The sequence below is a fragment of the Sciurus vulgaris genome (genome assembly GCF_902686455.1).
Source record: "Sciurus vulgaris genome assembly, chromosome: 9".
Taxonomy (NCBI): Eukaryota; Metazoa; Chordata; class Mammalia; order Rodentia; family Sciuridae; genus Sciurus; species Sciurus vulgaris.
In genome coordinates, this window is record NC_136469.1 from 104,516,060 (window position 1) to 104,537,915 (window position 21,856).

General features: G+C 42.6%; 1 protein-coding gene across 3 annotated transcripts in view; it reads left to right on the forward strand.

Moving 5' to 3' along the window:
• Nucleotides 1–12,671: 12,671 nt before the first annotated feature.
• Nucleotides 12,672–21,856, forward strand: part of USP46 (ubiquitin specific peptidase 46) — a 57,664-nt gene continuing 48,479 nt past the window's right edge. The window contains exon 1 of one of the 3 annotated variants that reach the window (XM_079154076.1): nt 12,672–12,865. In XM_079154076.1, coding sequence (XP_079010202.1) covers nt 12,830–12,865 — 36 coding nt within the window. In that variant the 5' untranslated portion in view covers nt 12,672–12,829. Of the gene's footprint in view, nt 12,866–13,853; nt 15,587–21,856 lie in introns of those variants that run through there. The other 2 variants (XM_079154074.1, XM_079154075.1) reach the window with 2 other exon arrangements.

The following is a 21,856-nucleotide window of genomic DNA, read 5'->3' on the forward strand; positions in this document are numbered from 1 at the left end:
CACCTGACAAATGACTTTTTCTTTTTTTTGGTACTGGGTATTGAACCCAGGAGTGCTTTACCACTGACGACATCCACAGTCCTTTTTCTATTTTATTTTGAGACAGTGTCTTGCCAAGTTGCTGAGGTTGGCCTTGAACTTGGAACTCTCTTGTTTCAGCCCCTTGAGTCACTGGGACTACAGGCCTGCACTACCACACTTGGCCCTTTACTTTTTTTTAATAGCAATTTTTGAGATAAAATTCAGGTACTATATATTTTTGTTTGTTTTACAGTTTCTTTTATAAGCCAGGTACTGTAAAAGTCACCCTTTTAAGTGCACCCTTTTAATTGGCGGTTTTTATTAGTCATCAAGTTTTGCATAATCATCACCATTATCTAATTCCAAAATATTTTCACATTCAACATTTTACTCCAAAAAGAGACCCTAGCTTTTGGTATCCACATTTTCTGTCTCTATGAATTTGCCTATTCTGGGCTTTTCATGTCAATGGAATCACACAAGATACGGCATTTTGTATTTGACTTTTTTTCACTTGAGACTAATGTTTTTATGGGTTAACATTAGTGTAGTGTCATGCACTATACTCCAGTCCATTTTAAGATTGCATAACGCTGTATAGATATGCAGCATTTTGTTTAACCATTCATCAGTTGATGGACAAGACTTTCAGTCTTTGAAAAACCAGGTAAGTTATCCTAGAGTACACATGGAAGATTTGTCTGACTGCTCGTTCCTGATGCTGTTCTTATTTTCCTCTTCCCTATTTTTCTCATAGACTTGGGAGAAACTTCAAGGGTTTTTTTGCTGTTGTTGTTTTGTTTTGTTATTGTTTGTTTATGATTTTTTTTTTTTTTTTTTTTAATACAGGGTCTCCCTAAGTTGCTTAGGACCTCGCCGAAATGCTAAACTGCCTTAATGTGTGATCCTCCTGCCTCAGCTCCCAAGATGCTGGAATTACAGGTGTGCACCACCATGCCCAGCTGAAAATTCATGTTCTTGAAGACTTGATTGTCAAACTTCATTTTGCGCAATAAATCCTCTGGCATGCTTGCCAAAGGTGCAGAGTTTCAGGCCACATCACCAGAGCCTGATTTCATAGGCTTGAGAGCAGGCCCAGGAATCTGCATGTTTAACACACACCAGTGGATTCTGAACAGTTTAGAGAAACACACCAGAACACAATTTCAGAAACACTGCCTAGGTATCCTTAAATCTTTTTTTTTTTTTTTTTAGCTGTCAATGGACCTTTATTTTTCTTAGTTATATGTGGTGCTGCGAATCGAACCCAGTGCCTCACACATGTTCGGCAAGCGCTCTACCACTAAGCTACAACTTCAGCCCCTTACATCTTGATTTTAATGACACTTGGCATTTCATAGGAAATGTCATAAGAGCAACTGGTAGGTCACTGACGAAGACTTTTAAAAATAGGGTTTGGGATACTACTTTTAGAGATACTAAAAAGGGCCTAAGTTACTCCCCTGACTAGTATCTTGTGGGATGAAGATAGACATTTGAAGAAATGATGGCCAAGAAAATTTTTGTGTGTGGATGAATATCAGTCACCCTGCAGTGAGTGAGTAGCCAGATTTAGCTTTAAAGGAAATGAAAGTGGAATGGCCTCTAAGAATAGATTATGGCATATACAGCTTTAAGATATTGACCTCTAAATTTACACATGGACTAGATTAATGAGAATGCTTTTTGATAGGGAAATATGAATTCTGAACCTGAAGCCATTTTCTTTAAGGTAAGCAAGAACAAGGTGTAAGACAGCTTTTTCTTCTAAAAATACGTCATAACAAAGTACAATCATTCTTGCTTCAACACATTTTCATCATTTAAATAATGCATTTTGTCACCTGCTTTTCCCTAATTTCATGAAAAGCATCTGTGTTCACTTATTAGATGAGCAGTGCTTTCTAGGGTCTTTAAAAGTCTCCCAAAGCTGCAATTGGAGTTCCATTTACCAGATCCATGCACCTTATTAAGCAATTATAGAAAAAGGTAATGTGGCATAGGGAAAACTATTAATACTTTTTTGGACTTCAAGGGGAAAAAAATGGGTTTCAGAAAAAGAAAAGTGAATTTTGACTTTTCTGGAAGGGATTTACTTGGGAATCAATGAAAGGAAGTCATAACAGATTCCTAAGTCATAACAGATTCAGTCCTCTTGGAGCCCTGGAATCTGATTTTTTGTTTTGTTTGTTTGTTTGTTCCCAGGGATTGAACCCAGAGGCACTTAACAACTGAGCCACATCCCCAGCCCATTTTATTTTTGATTTTGAGACAGGGTCTCCCTAAGTTGCTTAGGATCTCACTAAGCTGCTGAGACTGGCTTTGAATTTAGGATCCTCCTGCCTCAGCCTCCTTGAGCTGTTGTGATTACAGGCATGGGCTATTACACCTGGCTGGAATCTGAATTTTTGACACTGCCTGGGATTTCTAAAATGGCTGTGGAATGGACAGCTTATGGGGCAACCTTATCAGAATTCAGGAATAAATGACTGAGAGGATGCACATTGAGTAGTTATTTCAAAATGACCTCAAAGATCAACCACTGATGATTCAGAGAAGGCAGGGTGGACAGTTTAGGTCCTGTAAGAAGGACCCAACAGATGAGAGTAATACCGTGCAGTGCTGGACTCCCTGAAGTGCTGCATGGTGATGGAGATGATTGGGTTCCGACTACCCACTGGACCTTGACCTCTCAGAAGCTTTTACCTGTAAATCCTGTACAATATGGGGATAAACTAATTTCCCCTGTGAGTTGCCAGAGAAAGTGTTGCTTATATCCACAGCCTCAGATTCTACACAGCTGCTGTCTGCCTGGCCCCTGAGACCTACCCTGCATGATCTGTATCATGTCATCAGGTAACACAGCTCCTCTACCATCGGGACATGAAGTGCCATCAGTATTTGAAATATCAATTATCGATGTTGTCATCCATTCTGTTTTTGCATTGCTCATCTTCCCTAGGGAACACACTTTCCATATTTTATTCCAGTTTCCTAATGCTTGACATTCAAACAAAACATTAGTTTAGTTGGTTTTCCATAAAGTGATGATTCATTTTTATAATTTCATTTGTCTTTAGTTATTGAATTTTAAATAACATTGTTGAATGCACTGACTCACAGGGGAAAAAATATAGATGTTTTTTAAAAAAGGATTCAAACTTGCAGATCTTGTCAATTGAATTTCTTGCAGATTAGAGAAAGCTAAACTACATCTCTCAGCATTTTTCTGCTGAGAAAACGTACTTGGGAAGGGGGGATGGGAATCAGGTTCATGGTACATAACAGAAGACACTGATCTCTCTGGATGAATGCAGCCCTGTTATATGCCAGTCAACTTTGTCTTATGCCAACATCCAGCTCATAGAAAGGGCATGGCAAAGGACAGCATTGGGCAATCCAGCAGGGCCTTGCAGGGGAGACAATTATATGCAGCTTCTTGTGAGATTCTTCAAGTTGTTGCCTCTGTCTTGGCTTTGTTGTCTCCAGTCAGAACCCTGACTTGAGACTATTGGATTAGGGCAGAGGTCGTAAACTGAAATGCCTATGGTGGCCAGAGAGGTAGCATAAAGGAATAAAGAGGCTGGTGAACTAGGGAGACACGTCCCCACTAAAGGAGGTCATTTCCCACTCAGATACTCCTGGTCATACCAGGAAGGTGGAACTTGAGTGGCTAAAGTTTTTGATGGTTAAGAGAATATGACAAATCTGAATTTTTATGTGACCTTTCTGGACATCAAATGTTGGCATTATTTCAAACATATTTTATAAACAGTGACAGTTAAATTAAACATGTCTGTGGGCCACTACTTTGGAGCTTTTGATGGCGGGGATGATATAGTACCTTAAATTAATACCACCATAAAATAGAAGAGGACTTACACTTGCCAAATCAAGATGAGAGATGAAAGTCAGAGTCATGGCTGGTTTGCAGAAGCTGTTAGTGGAGATTCAAACCATGAACGTTAGAGGGACAAATCAGCCTTATTCTGGTTAGTAGCCAGAGGCCAGGCTTCTGCAGTTGTGAGCCATTTGTCACCAGCAGCTCTGGGCAGATGTATATGGATCAGTGCAGAGCCATAGCTCAAATTCCATGCTATATTGATTATGGGCCAGTGGTGACATCTTCCTACAAGAAAATGATCGCATTACTGAGTGGTCCCCCCTCTTGAATCCTCAAGGGAAAGAGACCTGAGTATTTACACAGATCGCTCTATGAAACTCCAAGCCTTGACTTGCTGGCAAAGAAAGCAGAGGGGATTTAGTCAGATCACTCTGGTCTTTCTGAGGAGCAGTTGTCAGATAGCATGTCATGTTAGGATTGGGTTTCAGGGTCGAGTTGCCTCCTGATTAGTCAGGGAAAGGGAGCTGGGCTATATGACTACAACATATGGAGAGAATGGTCTTTTGTATGGTTAGCTAAGGGCATTTACAAAATTAATCTGAACTTTGCAAAGTTAAATTGAGTTTAAAGAGAAATTTTAGACTTCAGAAAAGTATGTGGAATAAAATTCTGGGATGCTATAAAAGGCTCTGGGTATTTAGACCAGACTTCGAGTTCTGGCTCTGTCTGTAACTGGTTAGGATCTTAATTAGTTGATTTCTTTGGGCTCTAAGTTGATTGAATTAGATAAATCTGACCAAACATTCAAACATTATAGTTTATATTTAATTTTTTAAAAGCTGGCTGTTTCTGTTATTGCTTGTAATTTCTAACTATTTCTTTGCCCATTATTATTTTTTCTTTCTTTTTTTTTTTTTTTTTTTTAACAGTGCTGAGGATCAAACCCAGAACCTCCAGCATGCTAAGCAAGCACTCTATCATTGAATCATACCCTGGGGCCCAGAACTGTAGCTTTTCTAAATAACCTGGCTGAATCTCAAAAACACGATCTTGAGAAACAGAAGACACACACAAGAGCACACACTGCAAGATTTCATTTATATAAAACCCCAGAGAGAGAGAGAGAGAAAAAAAAAAAAAGGACTATGAACTGGACATGGTGGCACTTGCCTATAATCCCAGGAATTTGGGAAACTGAGGCACAAGGATCGTAAGTTTGAGGTCAGATTCAGCAATGTAGCAAGACCCTGTTTCAAAATGAAAATTAAAAAGGGCTGAGGATGTAGCTCAGTGGTAAATTGTCCCTGGGTTAAATTCCCAGTACCAAAAACAAAACAAAACAAAACAAAACAAAACCAAACCTGGACCAGAGTGTTAGAAGTCAGGGTAGGGCTGCCCCTGGTGAAAGGGAGAGTGACTGAGAGAGCGTGTGGGGGCGAGGGGTTCCAGTGATGCTGGGCGTGTTCTGTGCCTTCACCAGGGTGGTGATTACACAGGTCTGTCTGCTTTAACATAATTCAATTAAGTTTTATGTATTTTTCAGTACTTACGTTTTAATTAAAAACGTTAAAACAGAAAAATTGAGATTTTCATACTTAGCCATAAGATAGCTTTAAAAGTCGTAGACCAAAGAGAATGACAGGTGCTGCTCCTCTGAGGGCAGAAGTTTCACAGCAGGTGCCACTTGAGGCCTTGCTCTCCCAGGTGGTCCTGGGTTATCCTTTTTTGGGGGGAGGGGGTCCTGGGGATTGAACTCAGGGGCACTCAACCACTGATCCACGGTCCTCAGCCCTATTTTCTATTTTATTTAGAGACAGGGTCTCACTGAGCTGCTCAGTGCCTTGCCTTTGCTGAGGCTGGCTTTGAACTCATGATCCTTCTGTCTCAGCCTCCTGAGTCTCTGGGATTACAGGTGTGCACCAGCAGGCCTGGCCCTAGGTTATCCTTAAAGCTTACACAAGGGCAGGGTAAAATCTGGCGAGAAGAAAGAAATTTTTTTTTTTTTTTTTAATTTTAAATAATGTTTGTGGACATGGAAGGAATGTAAATGCCCCCAAAGAAAGCCTGTTCTAAATCTGTCTAGAACAATTATTCCCCTTAACTATCCTATGGTCTATGCTTAGCCTTCTTCTGGTCGTACCCTCTTTTAATCATAGTCTCATTCAACAAACACCTCTTGAGCTCCTTCTATGTGCCTGCAGTTCCGAGGGCTCTAGCAGTGAACAGAAGAGTCAAATCCTTTGGGGGCTAATGGAGGAAATATATTCTCACCTGCTCTACTAAGAAGATGGAAGACCTCTCCTGTCAATTTCCACAACCTAACAGAAGAACCTTTACTCTTCTAAGTTCCTGAGCCCTTGCTCTGCCTGCCCCACTACCCACATCTAATAAGTGCCCCCATCGAGCTTCACTGCTACTTGCCCCTCACTTTTTAATGACAAACGCAGGGCCTCCCTACCTAATCATTTTGATAAAAGGAACATATAAATGGACAAACTCACTGATTTTCTCACCTCCTTCAAGCTTCTTTCTGGGATCTGTCCTTATTTTATGGCCAAACTTCTCTAGGAAATCTCATTGCTAGGGAAGCTCACTTGTTTCAATTTCCTCACTTGGTCTTACTTACGGAGCTCCACCCTGTCACACCCCTGAGGGCGCCAGTTCTATTTAATTCAGACCAGAACCTGGAGAGAGAAAACCACCAGGAAAGCAAGATGGTGAGTACGAGGGTTTTTATCAAGTGTTTCAGGTACAGTAATGACTTGCTGAGTATCTGGGACCATTCCAAGCAGGTGCCTTGCACTGTGCCAGGTTTTCAAGGTTTCTAAAGAATTATTAAAAAAAAAAAAAAAAAAACCACCTTTGACTAGAACTTGACTGGAGAAGATGAGGCTAGGAAGCCTTCCTGTGGAAGGGGGCTCTGAGGAATGAGTGGACTGAAGCAGAAGGGAGAGGTGGGGGCATTGTGAGCCTGCAGGCCTGGGGGTGCGAAGGAGAGTCAGGTTTAACTTCAAAGGTGAAGAGGTGGGCAGAAAGCCCTCACTGGAGGTTCTTTTGAGCTCTTCTATTGTCTACTCTCTCCCACTCCTTTCCTTCGGAGGCAAGCATCTTTGGGTCATCCTATCTCGTTTTCATTTACTCCCACAGCCATTCTATCGTAACACTTCCACCTAGACTGCCCGTAATGGGATTCAAAGTTCTCTTCAGAGATGATGTGCACATGACTCTGGGCAATTTACTTGAACTTTGAGTCTCCACTTTCTCTCCTTTCAAATGGGGAATTTAATATAACCTCTTTCATAGAACCGTCAAAAGGATTAAATGCATCTTAAAACTTTGTTCAAGAACTGACCATTGTTACTATTCTTATTTACCATCCTCAATTTTGTAGCTGCAAACATTTGACCACTTATTGTATCTTCAAATACTCTTTGGCTTTTACGATGCTATGTGTGTGGGGTTTTTTTGTTTGTTTGTTTGTTTTTTTTTTTTTTTGGTATGCTTGGGGTGGGGTTCGACTACTTTGGAAGCACTCTTAGTTTTTACTGGCTCTTCTTCCTGATCCTTGCATGGGGAGCCCTCCATGACCACTCCCTTGTCTATTCTCACTCTGTACACTCTCCCTGGGCAACTTCATCCACAATTGCCTGTCCTCCATTATCTTCTGTATACTAATTATGCTTAGATTCATTTGTTCAGTTCAGACTTTTCTTCGGAGCCTTAGATTTGTATGGTCAAGGGTTTAATCAATATAACTATTTCATGGTTATCTCAAAGTCAGCAACTTTAAAGCCAATCTCACTTCTCCCTAATCACATATGCCTGAGCCTCCTCTAGAAGCATTCCCTATTATACGAACAAAAAACAAAACAAACAGGCAAAAAAGACATTGTCTACATTCCAGTCAGAAACCTTGGACTTGTCCTTGTCCCTCATTCCAGTCAACAACAAATTCAACTGACTGTCTTCAAAAACCTGTGTTCAGTCTGTCCACTTGTCTTTTTTCCCACAGCCACCCCTGTAAATCCGGGCTGCCAACAGTTCTGGGAGTCTTAGATTTCTCAATGACCTAGAGGACTTCTGCTGTCCTTCAACCTTCTTTCCTATAGCGTGGCCAAGTAGAGTAAACTGTTCTTTCAGCTAATCGACATGTATTACCAAATAAAAATCTCATCATGTCCCAACCTAGTTTAAAAATGCTTCCGTGGCCTTTTCAATTAGTTCTTCAAAATAAACCAATTATTTCAAAGGCTTAGGGAATCTGGACTACCTACAAATACAACCATGCATCTACACCATGATTTCAGATTTAATTTCTCCATGGGAGAGATTCTAATGTGACAATCTACTCCAAAGTTATCCTTATTTAATACTAAGAGCATATAAAAATTAGCAAAAATGTTCATAAACAATGTGGAAGAAAACTGCATCAAAAACCCAGCAGTGTGGTGTTGGGAGTGCCTTGTTTTATCTGGGGATCTCCAATGCCTTTTGCAGGTTCTAGCTCAGAGCGTGTCTTTAATATCTATTGGATACCTGATGATTAAGGAAAAAGGCCGTCCGTTCTGTATAGAATTGAAATACAATTCACAGAAATCAGTTTGGTAACTAAGCTCAAGTCTACAGCCAGCAAAACCTTGTTTCCCTGTCAGAGAGCCACCATTTACTAACATTTGCATATCAAATGAGCTGCAATAGCCTATTTGGCAGTAAGGAGAAAGGAAAGAGCTTACTGTGCCAGGCATGGTGTTTGAGACTGCATGAGGTTTTAAAAAAATTAATAAGACCAGGTTCCGCCCCTCCAGGAGCTTCCAGACAACTAGGAAAGAGATGCTTGCCCAAATATTTAATATTCAGTTTATTGGCTGCTCCTATGGACAATGCCCTGGTTCTTTAGGTGTAGTATAGGGAGCAAAACCAGACCGGTTTCTTACTTCATGTCTGATGAGGAGTTGGAAACGAGCATTCATCAAATAACCCCATGCACGATATTAATGGCTCTCAGATAGTAGTTGTTAGTATATGCCATGCAAGTTCTTTGTACTTTGCAGAAAACAGTGAAATGAGACTCTGAGGGGTACTCTTAATTGTCTTCACTCTATAGAGAAGGAGACTGAGGCATAGAGCGGTTAAGAAACTTATCCAGTCACACAGGTGATCCTGACAGCCTGACACCATCGTCTCCTGCTTAGCCACCCTTGCCTCTCCATTCTGTGCTATGTGGCATAAGCATATTTACAAATGAGTTCCATTTGGGGAGGATGGACAGTACTATAAGAACATAACACAAAGGCATTTCATGCATCTTAGGGGACACCTGAAGACTGAGTGGGTGAGAGCAAAAAGGAAGGAGGCAGATGCAAAACTGTTGACAACAGGGAAGTATAACACCAGTGGCCATCCGGATGGACAGGTTCATTGGCAGGGCTAGGGAAAGCATGAGTGTTAGGGGCGCTCTGGGAAGGCCTAATGGAGGAGGCAAAACTTGAAAGTTTGGTTTAGAGGGTACAGAAGAGAGGAATGGGACCATCATGAGTTCAGAATGAATATCAGGGACAGGGAGGCACTGGTGAGTTAGGATTCTTTAAGTGGTGAGTAGCAGATGCCCAGTTGGAACTGGCCAAAGAAAACAAAGACTTTACTGGCTTGAGTTACTGAAAAGTCCAGGAGTTATATCTGGCAGCAACTGGGTAAATGATATTAGGATCTCTCTTCTGTCCCTTGGCTCCTTTTTCCTGTGCTGGCTTTATTTTCGGGCAATGGAAAGACATCAGCTCTAGATTTACATACGATCAGTTCAGTGAACTCAGGAAGGGGAGCAATTCTTTCCTCAAAAGTCCCAGGACTGACTCTCACTGGTTCAGCTTATTATTACATCCTCTTTACCAAACCAATCAGTACTGAGTCAAGGAGTACTCTCAATGGCTGAGCCTGGTCATGTGCCTTCCTCTGGAGCCAGGGACCAGGTCAGACACACCTAAACCCTAAGGTCCGAGAGCCAGGGAGGGAACATTCCCCAGAGTAGAATCCCAGAGCAGTTACTGGAAGAAGGATAATGATTGTTGGGCCTGCAGAAACAGAATTCCACCACAGATGCTTGGCTGAAGCAATACTCCTCACACTTTTTTTTTTTTTTTTTTTTTAAATATATATTTTTTTAGTAGTAGAGGGACATAATATCTTTATTTATTTTTATGTGGTGCTGAGGATCCAACCCAGTGCTTCACACGTGCTAGGCGAGCACCCTACCACTGAGCCACAACCCCAGCCTGCTCCTCACGCTTTTAAGCAGAAACTGGTGATTTAGGTCTGGGATGGGAACAGAGTCTGTGCATCGAAGAGCATTCCAGCTGATGCCAGGGTTGCTGGTTCAAGGACCACACTTTGTGTACTCAGGGGCACACCACCTGGAGAGAATGCCTCCCTCAAATTCAGGCTACTTAGTTTCAGCCCATAACCTGTCCTTCCATTTGCCTTCCTTTCCCAGTCCTTAATTCTATACCTTCATACAAGCTGCTCTCTGTATGTGGGACAGTTTTCCTCAAAGTTCTCTCATCAACTTGTCAACATTTTCAAGATGTTACCTCTCATCCCCTCTGAATAATGTTTCCTCACTGAGCCAAGCTAAGATTATAATTCTTCAACTTAAGCCCTTCTCTAGTTAAGACCCGTGAATACCAGCCCCGAGCAAGTGTAAAATGTATTTAATCATTCATGAGTTGGACAAGCTCAGCCATGTTCAATTGATTTGTTGTGTATGTAACTTACTACCCCAGTTTTAATCTGGTTGTGTATATCGAACACTTCGGTTTAGGCTGTAGGCTGTGAAAGGCATGCAGAAGGTCCCTTTAACTTGCTGAGGTAGCACTCAGTAATCAGATGCTATTCAATTTTCATTGTGTCAATGGTCTTTTCAATCCAGTGGACTTTGCAATCCATGTACGAATGTTGGGAGAAAACTGAAAATCTTATCCTGGTGTAAAATTTCCATTTCATTTAAAGCTTTGAATTAATGCCTTTACGGAGGACCTTCTGTGAAACTGAATCCAGAGGCCTGAGTGTTAGCCTTGAGGTTGCTCCTGAACTTATCATGTGACATTTATCAAATCTTCATATTTTTCTGGACCTCAGTACCCTGATTGATCATAGTTTGGGTGTTTTGCCATCTCCTCCTCAATCAATGGTGCCCAACCTAGGTTAGCACACTAACTTCATCTGTAATATTTGGGTAACACAGAAGTAGGCAGGATGCTTCATTCTTTAAACCTCTGTTAGAGATCTGCAACAGGAGGTAATAGTGTCTACCGCCTGATAGACTCATGGTGGCAAGTGAAGGAGATCATGAATGTAAAGCACAGCAAGACTGATGATGGTTAGAAATGAAAGATGGCTATTATTATCATCAGGATTTATTTAGAAATTACATTTAGGTTGGATGACTTAAGCAGGAATATTAATGCTTAATGATATTAATATCAATGCTATATCCATTGAAAAGAACTGTGCTGACATGGCCCCCCAAATCTCCAGTCTGCAGTGTTGTCTTCTATTTCCACTACAGGTCCTAGGGGTATTAGCAATTAACAACTCTTAAATCTTAAGTGTGTAACACCACTTCCCACCCAAAACATTACCCTTGGCTATACAGAAGCTGTCTTCAATTATATTAATTTCTCTTCTAACTCAATTTGTCATTAAATATATTGATTTGGGAATTTATCATTATCGCTCTTACAAACTTCCTTCATTGATAGCACTGAACTGCAACCTTGGGTGTAGCGTTGTTTCCCACGACTGGAAATGGTTTCTTTCAATTCACATAGACTTAGCTGCTAAGTGGTGTACAAATTTGCACTTGGAGCCTGCAGGCATGACTTTCTATGAGAGAAATGCGAATAATGGGAAACATCACCCATCTCAAAAACTAGAGATTATGTTTTCCTGGAGGATGCGTTCAAGTTTTGTTCTTCTTTCCGCTCGTCTTTGTACTTGGCCAGAACCACGACTTTTCCTTTATACCTACTAATGTCACAAACTGCCTGAATGCAGTGCTGCCTCTGCCCAGACTGGTCTCTGCCCAGGCTGGATTGCTTTCCTTTCTGGGCACCCTTTACCAGGCAGCTGCTGGCCGGCTGCTGGCCAGGGCTTTCTGGCCACTCCTATGTCCTGACCCCATTTTACTTCTTGGATTCTCGCGGGTGCCATCTGGCTGGAACCCTGAGGGAAAACTAAAAGTTGGACGTAATCACCCCTACTTCTCATGTTCACCCCGCACCCCAAAAAACAAAAACAAAACCAAAAAACAATACCCAGGGGATACTGGGCAAGGGTGGGGGATGCACAGAGATAAGGCAGAGAGACAGGGTTCAGGTTGAGAGCGGTGGGTGTCCCTGCTGGCCCTCTCCGTGGCGCGCGTGCCCTAGGCTGGGGTCCCCGTTTCCTCAGCCCGGGTCGATCAGTGGCCAACGTCTAGAGCGGTCACTGGCCTCCCGAGGACGCCACGGGAGGAAGGCAGAGGGCCACCGCTGTGTTGCGGCTGGGGGCCGCGGGGTGCGGCTGCGCGACCACTGGCCAGGCCCCGCGTTCCAGCCAGAGCGGAGCTGGGCATCCAAAGGAAAAGCTGAAGGCGGAGGCCGGGCGGGAGCGAGGCGCGGGCCGGCGGGGCGCGCGGCGGAGCGCTCGGAGCGGCCGGCGGACTCCCGCGGCGCTGCCGCCCCTCCTCCCGCGCGCCGGCCGCGGCCCAGGCTCCCTCGCTCCGCCACTCCCCGCCCCTCGGCCTGCCTCCCCGCCCTCCCCGCCCTCCCGCCGCCGCCTCCTCCCTCCCGGCCTCCCTCTCCCAGCCAAACTGAAAGCCGGACCCCAGGCCGCCTCGCCGCCGCCCGGCCTCCTGCGCGCTCCACCATGGACAGTCCTGTTTTCACCTTGTAAAGATGGCGGTGCGGGATCGCTGCAACCTTTAGACTAATGACTGTCCGAAACATCGCCTCCATCTGTAATATGGTGAGTGGCCGCCGCCTCGGGGGTCGCGCCCGAGGCGCGGCGAGGCAAAGAAAGGGAAAGCCGAGCCGCACACACGCCTGGCAGCGGCAGGGTGGGGACGAGGGGGCGGTGGGTCCGGTCGGCGCGGTCAGAAGTTCCCGGCCCCCGGGCTGGGCGGGCCGGCGGCGACACGAGCAGCGGGGGAGGCGCCCGAGCCCCCCGCCCCGTCACCAAGGGCCCGCCCGCGGAACCCAGGGCCCTCCGCTCTGCCCCCGCCCTCCCGTTGCGGTGGAAGCCGCTGGCGGGGAGGTGGCCGCGCTCGAGGTCCCCGGGGAGGGGAGTGGGGCTGAGCTGGGAGTAGGGGTCCCCCATCCTTTGCAGTAAATTAGCCCGTGTTGGACTCCCTGACTGCCCTCATCTCATTTTGAGTTTAGTCCTTCGATTGTATTCACAATTCATTTTGTAAGGACAGTTGGTGTATCTGGAGAAATTTGAAATGTAATAAGCTGTAAAAAAAAAAAAAAAAAAAAGTGCAAAATTGTGGTTAGAGAGCTGAACTTCAGCCTGGTTTAGGAAAGCATGGTCATTTGTTCTGGATACCTCAGTTTCCCTACCTGTGAACGAGGGGCAAAGTTCTTTGGCAGTAGCATTTGTGGGCCCCAAAGGTGGGGACGGTGGGTGTGGAGGAGGTCTCCATGGTGTCCCATTCACTGTAGATCCAGAGGAGGCTGGTGGGCATGGACACTGCGAAGGGATATCACTGGGCTCTAATGGGGTCTGGGTCTTTGATCTAGTGGTCACTTTAATTTGGGAATCTCCCATTGCTTTCCCTTCCGTTTCAGTTTCTGTAGGAACAACCTCCAGTTTAGGTACCCAGGGAGTACCCTGCTGGCACCCTATCTTGTCAGAACCTTGGGAAGCTCAGCTTGGGGTAAGGTCCCCGCCCCGCCCCCCTTGTGCAGGGTGTGAAGATTTTATTGGTTGGATTTTTTTTTTTTTTTTTTTTTTGGTGCTGAGAATGAAATCCAAGGCCTCCTGAACTCTAGGCAGACACACTGCCACTGAGCCAATCTCCAGCTCAGGGTGTGTGCTTTACTTGCACTCTCCAAAATTCTTCCCAGCCCTCTCCAAGTGGGAACACATGGTCTTTTAGTGCAGTTTGGGGGAAACCTCTCTTGAAACTAGTAATGTTGACCTCTGAAAGCATCCGAAGGAGGCTTGATTGAGAAGCCTTGGGGTAAGATGTCCTTCTTCCATCACGTATTTCAATCTTCTGCCCCAAATTCTGTTATACAAGATCGACACATGGCAGAGGATCATTAAGGAACCCTGTGTTAGCTCAGGGGTGCAACTGAGACCCCGCCGTTCTGGCTTCAGCTTTCAGCGCCATTGGGCAAGGCTATTGCCACAGCCAGCAGAGCAAAGGCTGGGGCTTCCCAAAGTGATAGCTGCCTTGGGTTGATGCAGGGCGAGTTAGATAATGTGGGTGGCTCCTGGAGGCTTTTTCCATTTCCTCTTTTTCCTTCCTTTCTCCACAAGGAGACAGGTTTCCTGCTTCTTCCTGTCGAGTGGCATTAACGTTGCTTGGTGCAGTGAGAAGGGATGCTTTTCTTCTCAGTGTCTCTCTGCTGCAACCAGCACCTGAGGAGACTGTGAAACCACAGCAGCTTGAATGCTGTCCTTTGTGCCTGCTGGGGTGGCCTCAGGCCTACAGGGTCCCTGCTCTTGGTAGTGTTCCTGTCCTGCTTGTTTGTGGTGACACCTTTCCATATTGAAGCAGGCTGGAAACTTTGAGAGCCAGCATGTCCCAAGAGGAAGCCAGCCTCCGTATTGTTTCCCTCCCTCAGTGCATCAGGGGCTCCTTGGCACACCTGGGCAGAATGTCACAACCTGTTTTCCTTGGAACTCAGCCAGTGAGACAAGCTGCCTGGGAGAACATGAGAGAAGCAGGCCAGTACTGTGGTCAGTGTTGACACCTCCTGTGGTCACTTAAAAAGCTACCAAGTTTAGGATCACTGGGTGAAGCTAGTGCCTGGTAATTCATAAACAGAACATTTTATCCTTCTGTTTGGATACTACATCTTGAGCAAGTGATGAAGAGTTTGGGCTCCAAAGTCAGACTTCTGGGTGCAAGTCCTGCTTCTAACCTGTGAAAGCTTTGTGTTCTTGAACAGGTTGCCCTCTGTCTTGTCCTTGAGCAGGTTGCTGCCGTCTTTTGTCCTTGAGCCAGTTGCTGCCTGTCTTGTCCTTGAGCTCGTTACTCCCTGTCTTTCCCTTGAGCAGGTTGCCCTCTGTTTTGCCTTCTTAATCTATACAAAAAAGTGTGGTGATGGTTATCTCACTGGACAGGTGCTTTAAGTTTGTTGCTGGGGTTCATGAGTGAGTACATAGCAAGTACTCAGAGGACTAGCTGTTATTGTCCAAATCTTTTGCATTGTGTTTTACCTTCAGTTGTGAAAGGGACTGTGGAGATTATGCTTCCTCCTACTGGATGGAAGCAACCACTAATATAAACAACCCACACATTCTCTTATGCAAGCTCTGTGGCAGTACACAAAGGCCCAGGTGGGAATTATTAGTCCCGCCCCTTACAAAAGGCTGCTCAGGTCACATCAGCCCCTCCCAGACTCATTTCCAGAGGAGAAGGCTTGGTGATGAGACTGCTGTCTTTTCACCCAAGCAGACATAAATGTTCACTGGACCTCTCTTTAGACTCTTCACTCAGAGATGAATTGTTTCCAGGTAGGTCTTTTCTGGGCCTTGCCTTACTGTTGGGCTGCTCACTGGGTGCTCTTCCTGATCCTTCCATGCCTAATGGTATTTAGTCCCTGCCAGTTTGAGTAGTTGTAGTAAGAACCAGTGGGGACTGCATTTTTTTTTTTTCTTTTTAAAGCAGGCCATTTGGCATATTTTAAACAGGTGGATGTGTGTCCCAAAAGGGTGTTGAGATACCATCCTTCTGGGTGAGACAAACAGACCAAGACGAAGCACTGAAAAGTGGACTTGTTTCTTCCACCAGAGAAGAGAGGACCCGCAGAGCAGAAACAAAACAAAGCAAATCCTCCTGTGACTGAGCTGAATACCACCTCTTCTCCCTATACTCTTGTGCCAGTTTAAGATATAGAGAACATGGAAAATATCCTCATTTCTGCTCTTGCCTCCCAGCCCATTGAAGCCTTATTGTCCTTTGGGAATTTAATGGTGGTTCCCTTTACTTCTTCCATATGAATTCCCACCATAGTAATTCTTGATCAACTTGCTTAGGGCAAGTCAGCATGGCCAAACAGCAGTGTCTGGTTTGGAGATAGTAAAGCTTGTTTGACTGGTGTGTTGTAATTTTGAAAATGTTCTAGCTGCTACCAAGCATGAGGAAATGTCCCCTGTTGATTATCCTCTGATTTTTTTGTCCAGACCAATGGATTTAACTTCCTATATATTTTTATGGCCCTAAATGGAAGTTTTGTTTTTTTTTTTTTTTTTTTTTTTTTTTGCTTTGTTTTGTTTTTATTTGAGTATTTGAGTGTTCTGTTTGAGGAATTTTCTAAAGAGAAAGCATTTGTTAGGAGAAATGAAATGTGACTTGTTCCAATGCAAATTGGCTTAATCGTCTCATCCTTATGTCATTCGTTATAGTGCTGTATGGTATGCTATGGAGGAAATGCCATGTATCAAATAGATTACAAGTTTTGTACCTATAAATGGCCATCTCTTGAGTACCTGCTGTGTTAATGTTGGCACATACTACATGAAAGAGCTTAATAATTGAATGAGAGGAGTCCCTGTCTCCAAGGAGCTCGGCTGATCCTTATCTCGTGGGGAGTCCCTTTCTCTAAGGGGCCCAGCTGATCCTTATCTCGTGGGCATAATATTGGTAAAGATAAAACAGTTCTAATACAGTGTGATATTCATACAGATAAAGCTGAACAAAATTCCCAAAGCAGGACAATAGAAAGACCAATTTATATAATGGGGCGTTTCTTTAATATTGATACACTTTCTACTTGTGGCTTTTGTAGGAAAACACTTTTATAGTCACTGTGAGTTAGAACTGGAAGCTGTACTGTTGAGTATCTTTCCAGTTAAACAAGAATCGAATACTGACATTGGGTAAATTGTATTTCTAGGGACCTTTTTTCTCATCTTGTAAAGCTGACACATACACTACACACACACGTACACGTTTTGGTCACAAAAATCTTAGTAGTATTTTTTCAAAAAGTCTTTATAAAAATTCACCTCTTAATTGGTTAGCAACATCATGAGTACCTACCATAATTAAAACCTGTTGAACTTATCAGCATTTTAGCATCCATGGAACAACCCCAGGATAATATTTGACACCAGTTTGAGTATTAGGTTTTTTTTTTTTTTTTTTTAAATAAAGTGACCTTAAAATTAGGAAAATTTTGAGCCAGGGGGGTGGTGCAAACCTGTCATCCCAGTGACTCCTGAGGCTGAGGCAGGAGTATGCCAAGTTCAAGGCCAGCTTCAGCAACCTAGCGAGACCCTGTCTCAAAATTAAAAATAAAAAAATGGCCAGGAACCCAGCTCAGTGATAAATTCAATCTGAATTCAATCCCTAGTAAAATAAAAATAAAAAAGTTAATAAGTAGCAAAAATTGAAACAAAAGTAGAGGATTTTTATAAATATAGTTTTTATCCTTATAAGTCAACTACTTACCTCAGGCAGGCATTCTGCATTTTTAGAGTGCCTTTAAAAGGCTTTTTTTTTTTTTTTTAATTAACCAAATAAAAAGTTGCATGATTTATTTCATGCCTGGTGTCATGTAAAGGCTCAAAGCTTGTTTTGTAATCAAATTACATTTCTCCCAAATACAGACATTCCTGATTTGGTTTAAATGTTATCCCCTATTCATTTGATACAAATTTCCTGGAAAAGTCTAATAAAATATGTGTCAATCTCATAGTTTGGAGAAAGGATAGCTTGCCTTTTGTTATTCATTTCCATTCTCAAGGGTAATTGGCAACCATGAATTTAGTCTAATGTATCAACTAGGAATCATTATATTGTTGAGTTTTTCAAAATGCAGCTTGAGGTGAGGTATGTTAATGTTTAAAGAAAAAAAATTCCGCTCTTCTGGCCCCACAGGACTAATCTGCTGGAGTTTGTTAGGTCAAGACCTGACAGTTAAGTCTGCACATTTTTCTTTGTTTTTCTTGGAATCCTAGGGAAAAAACAAAGTTGAATGCCTGCATTTAGGGAGAATTAAAGATTGTAATGCCTTTTGTGGATATTAACTTTGTGTTTCAGTTTACCCACACCATAAAACCTATTTATTTATTTTTCACCAATTTGGCATTTGGGTATGTTTGTGTTGTATTATTTTTCTCCCTTCCCAGCCTAGTCTTTCTAGTTATTAAAGCTGGTTGAGGTTTTGTGTTGGTATTAAGTTTGGTAGTATCGTCAGAAAGGTACTTCTTGGTGGTTTTATCTGTAGCCTACCCACAAAGCCAGCTCAAAGCAAACTGAATGAAAAGTTGTAAAAGTTGGTGAAGTTTAGTCTAGTTAACTTTTCTGATCTACATATTTTAATGCAACTTCTTGTAATAAACCTTCAGTTGTGGTGAAACCAAATGCTAGTCTATGAGTTTGAGAGGCCTTATTTGTCTTTTTGAAAGAAAGGGCCATCCAACAGTGAACCAGCAAAAACTTTGAAATAAAAAAAATTCTCTATCAACCTCCAGCGCTGGCACTAAAGGCTTTCTGGAATGTCTCTGTTGTGGGATTGTGGGTTAGAGTTTTGGGAATATATAACTCCTCTCATGGAATTTTACCACAGCTCAGAGAATGATTATTTGCTGTGGATAATCTTAAGATCATGAGGTGGGGTGGGGGGCATACCCTGTTGGTTCCGAAAGCTTACCTTCCCACATTGGTCCAATATAGTTCCTACCCATGGAGTCCTGATGCCACTTTCAGAACCTCTGAATGTTTTAAGGTAGCTCAGATGTGAGATTCCTTTTCTGGGTGGAGGTGAATTTTAGGCATCCAGAAAAGTATGTAGATTAACAGGGTGAACACATGTATATTCCCCACCCAGTGAAGGAATGAAATATTACAAATATAATTAAAACCTCCTGCCCTTCCCCATTTCATTGACTTTCTTCCAGAGTGACCACTATTATGAATTTGGTGTTTATCATGTGTTTTTACATTTTACTATTCAGGAGAATCACTGAACTAATCTTTTTTTATTGTTTATGATTTTGAGATTTATCCATTAAGATACACACGGTTATGGTTTATTTAACGGCTGTATAATGTTTCTTCATATGAATGTGCTACTGTATGTTCATTATATTGTTGATAGTCACTTAGGCATGTATGTTTTCATTTGTGCTGTTTTAGGGTCATGAATGGTTGTGAATTTATTCTCCCTGTCTGGATGTTTAAAATTTCTGTGTTGTATTCCTTGGAGGGAGTTACTGGGTCAAAGGAAGTGGACATCTTTCACTTTAATAGGTTACAAGATTGCTCTCCAAAGCAGTTGCACCAATTTGCACTCTAGCCAGCAGCGTTTGTAGGGTTCCAGTTGTTCCAGGTGCTCGCAGACACTTGATATTGTTAGACGTGGCATTTGGGTGTAAAATTGCATCTTTGGGGCTTAAACTTGCACTTTCCTGTTTTCTGGTGAGGTGGAACGTCTCTTCATGTGTTTGTTGTGCTGGGTTGTTTTTAGCCCAGGGGCTCGGAGCAGTCTTCAGGGCTAGGGAGTCAAGATTGCAGCGTTGTTTCTGTCTGAACACAGGTAATGGGACAATGACAAGGAAGAACATGGGACCAAAGCAAGAGTCAGGAAAGGAAGGGAGGAATAAGAAGGTAGAGTTTGAAGGAATAATGGATAACAGAAGGTCACCCTGGAGGGTTGAAAACTTGTAGCAGAAAGATGGCAGATGATGTCCTGAGTGTTGAGAGAGAACTTGGGATACATTTTTGCATTCAAGTCCCTTTGCTTTGATTGAAATTGGCTGTGGTGAAAATTGTGTCAGGGGCCTTTTCCGTTGAGCACAGCATCAAGGCTGGACTTGTGGAATCTTCCTGTTTACCCGGTTGCTTTTTGAAGTTCTTTTAGAAAGTCTACATATGCTCTTCTTCCCAAAATACAATTCGTGGCCCTTTAGGTTAAGTATACTATACAGGAAACCAGTTTTTATCAGGATTTGCTTGACTGTCCTGTTGGAATTACTGTCTTGAATATTTGGAAAATATTGTACTTTATTGTAATTGTCAGAGTATGGTGAATGTTACCTTATTGAATATAGAACTACATGGTTTTATTTTATTTATTTATTTATGTGCAATACTGAGGATCGAACCCAGGGCCTCACACATGCCAGGCAACCCTGGAACTACAGCCCTAGCACACATGGATTTAAAAGTATGGTTTACAGCAGCTTTAAAAATACTTTGTATTGACTGGGGATATAGCTCAGTTGGTAGAGTGCTTGCCTCGCATGCAAAAGGACCTGGGTTGGATCCCCACCCCTACACTGCCACAAAAAAAAAAAAAAAAAAAAAAAAAAAAGTAAAAGTTTAGTGGGCCTTGGATGTATCAAAGAATGATGTGCATTCTCTTATTAAAAATTCAGACTCTGGATTTCTCTCCCTAGAGATTTTGATTAAGTGGGTCTAAGGTAGAATCCTGGAATCAGGATTTTAAATAACTCTTCCTTCCTGCTTCGCATTCCTTCTTCCACACACTCTGTTACAGGAGACATGAGGACCACACTTTGAGAAATATTATTTTCCTTGCTTGCCTTGGCCTCTTAAAAAGCATTGCTTATCGAAACTACCTGCCATGCAAAAGTTTTCTTTATGTCAGTGTAAAATTACTTAAGGTAGTAATTTAACTTCCAAGAGCTATAGATTGAGGCCATTCTGTAGATTTTTTTCCAAATATTAAATAGCACAGTTTTAATTTATGCTTGTAGAACAGAGTCTGAGCTCTGGCTGTAGATCACATCACCTGTGAAGCTTCTAAAAGAAACTTAAAAAAGTAATTATATCATAAAACATCAACACTCAAAAAAGTATGGAAAAAATTATGTAATATATATTATATAGCCAAATACCCACCCTTCAGATTTAACAGATATTGAAATTTAGCCATAGCTTGTTGCTTTTTTAAAAACCTTTTAGATATCATACCTTGGAAAAGCCCCCCACTGCCCTGTTTCCTCACTGCTTCTCCCAGAACAGACCATTTTCATGAGGTTGGTATGGTGTCCACCATACATGTCTTAGGCTTTGTGAATCCATAAGCAGTGTATCAAAGCTTGTGAGTGTATGTGAAAATAAGTGATCTTGTGGCTTTTTCTTTTTCCCACAACTATGTTTGAGATTATATTGACACAGAGATCTAGTGTATTCATTCTAACTGCTTTATGACCATGGTTTACTTATTCCCTTGTTTAGGGATAATTTGTTAGCTACTTAAACATTCTCTTCTGGAAACAGTACTGCAGTGAGTGTTCTTGTTCCTGACATCTTTGCACATATGCCTTCCTTTCTCCAGGATATAGCTCTGGAAGTAGAAGTGCTGCTCTTAGGCTATACGCATCTACCGCTTTACTGGGCATTGTGGCCTTCGCCAGAGTCTGTGCCATGCTCTTTGGACTTTCATCTTCTACAACTGTGAGCTAAACAAACCTTTTTTCTATGTAAGTTACCCAACCCTGGGCGTTTTGTTATATCAATGGGAAGTGAACTAATACATTAGATATTTTCAAATTACTCTGCAAAGTGTTTCTATCAGTGGGGACTTATTTGATATACAGTATCTAAAGGGCCCCAGTCTCATAGTTTCTGACTATATGTAGGTGTAGGTAATTTGGAGTAGGTGTTAGAGACCTGAGTGCGTGTGTCTGTGTTTGTATGTTTTAGTGTCACAGTTGATTCTGATGAGCACATGAAGCTGAGAAGCCACCATATGTGACTGGCAACTCCATGAGGGCAGGAGCTATATTCGTCTTATTTGTTGTTGATTTTCC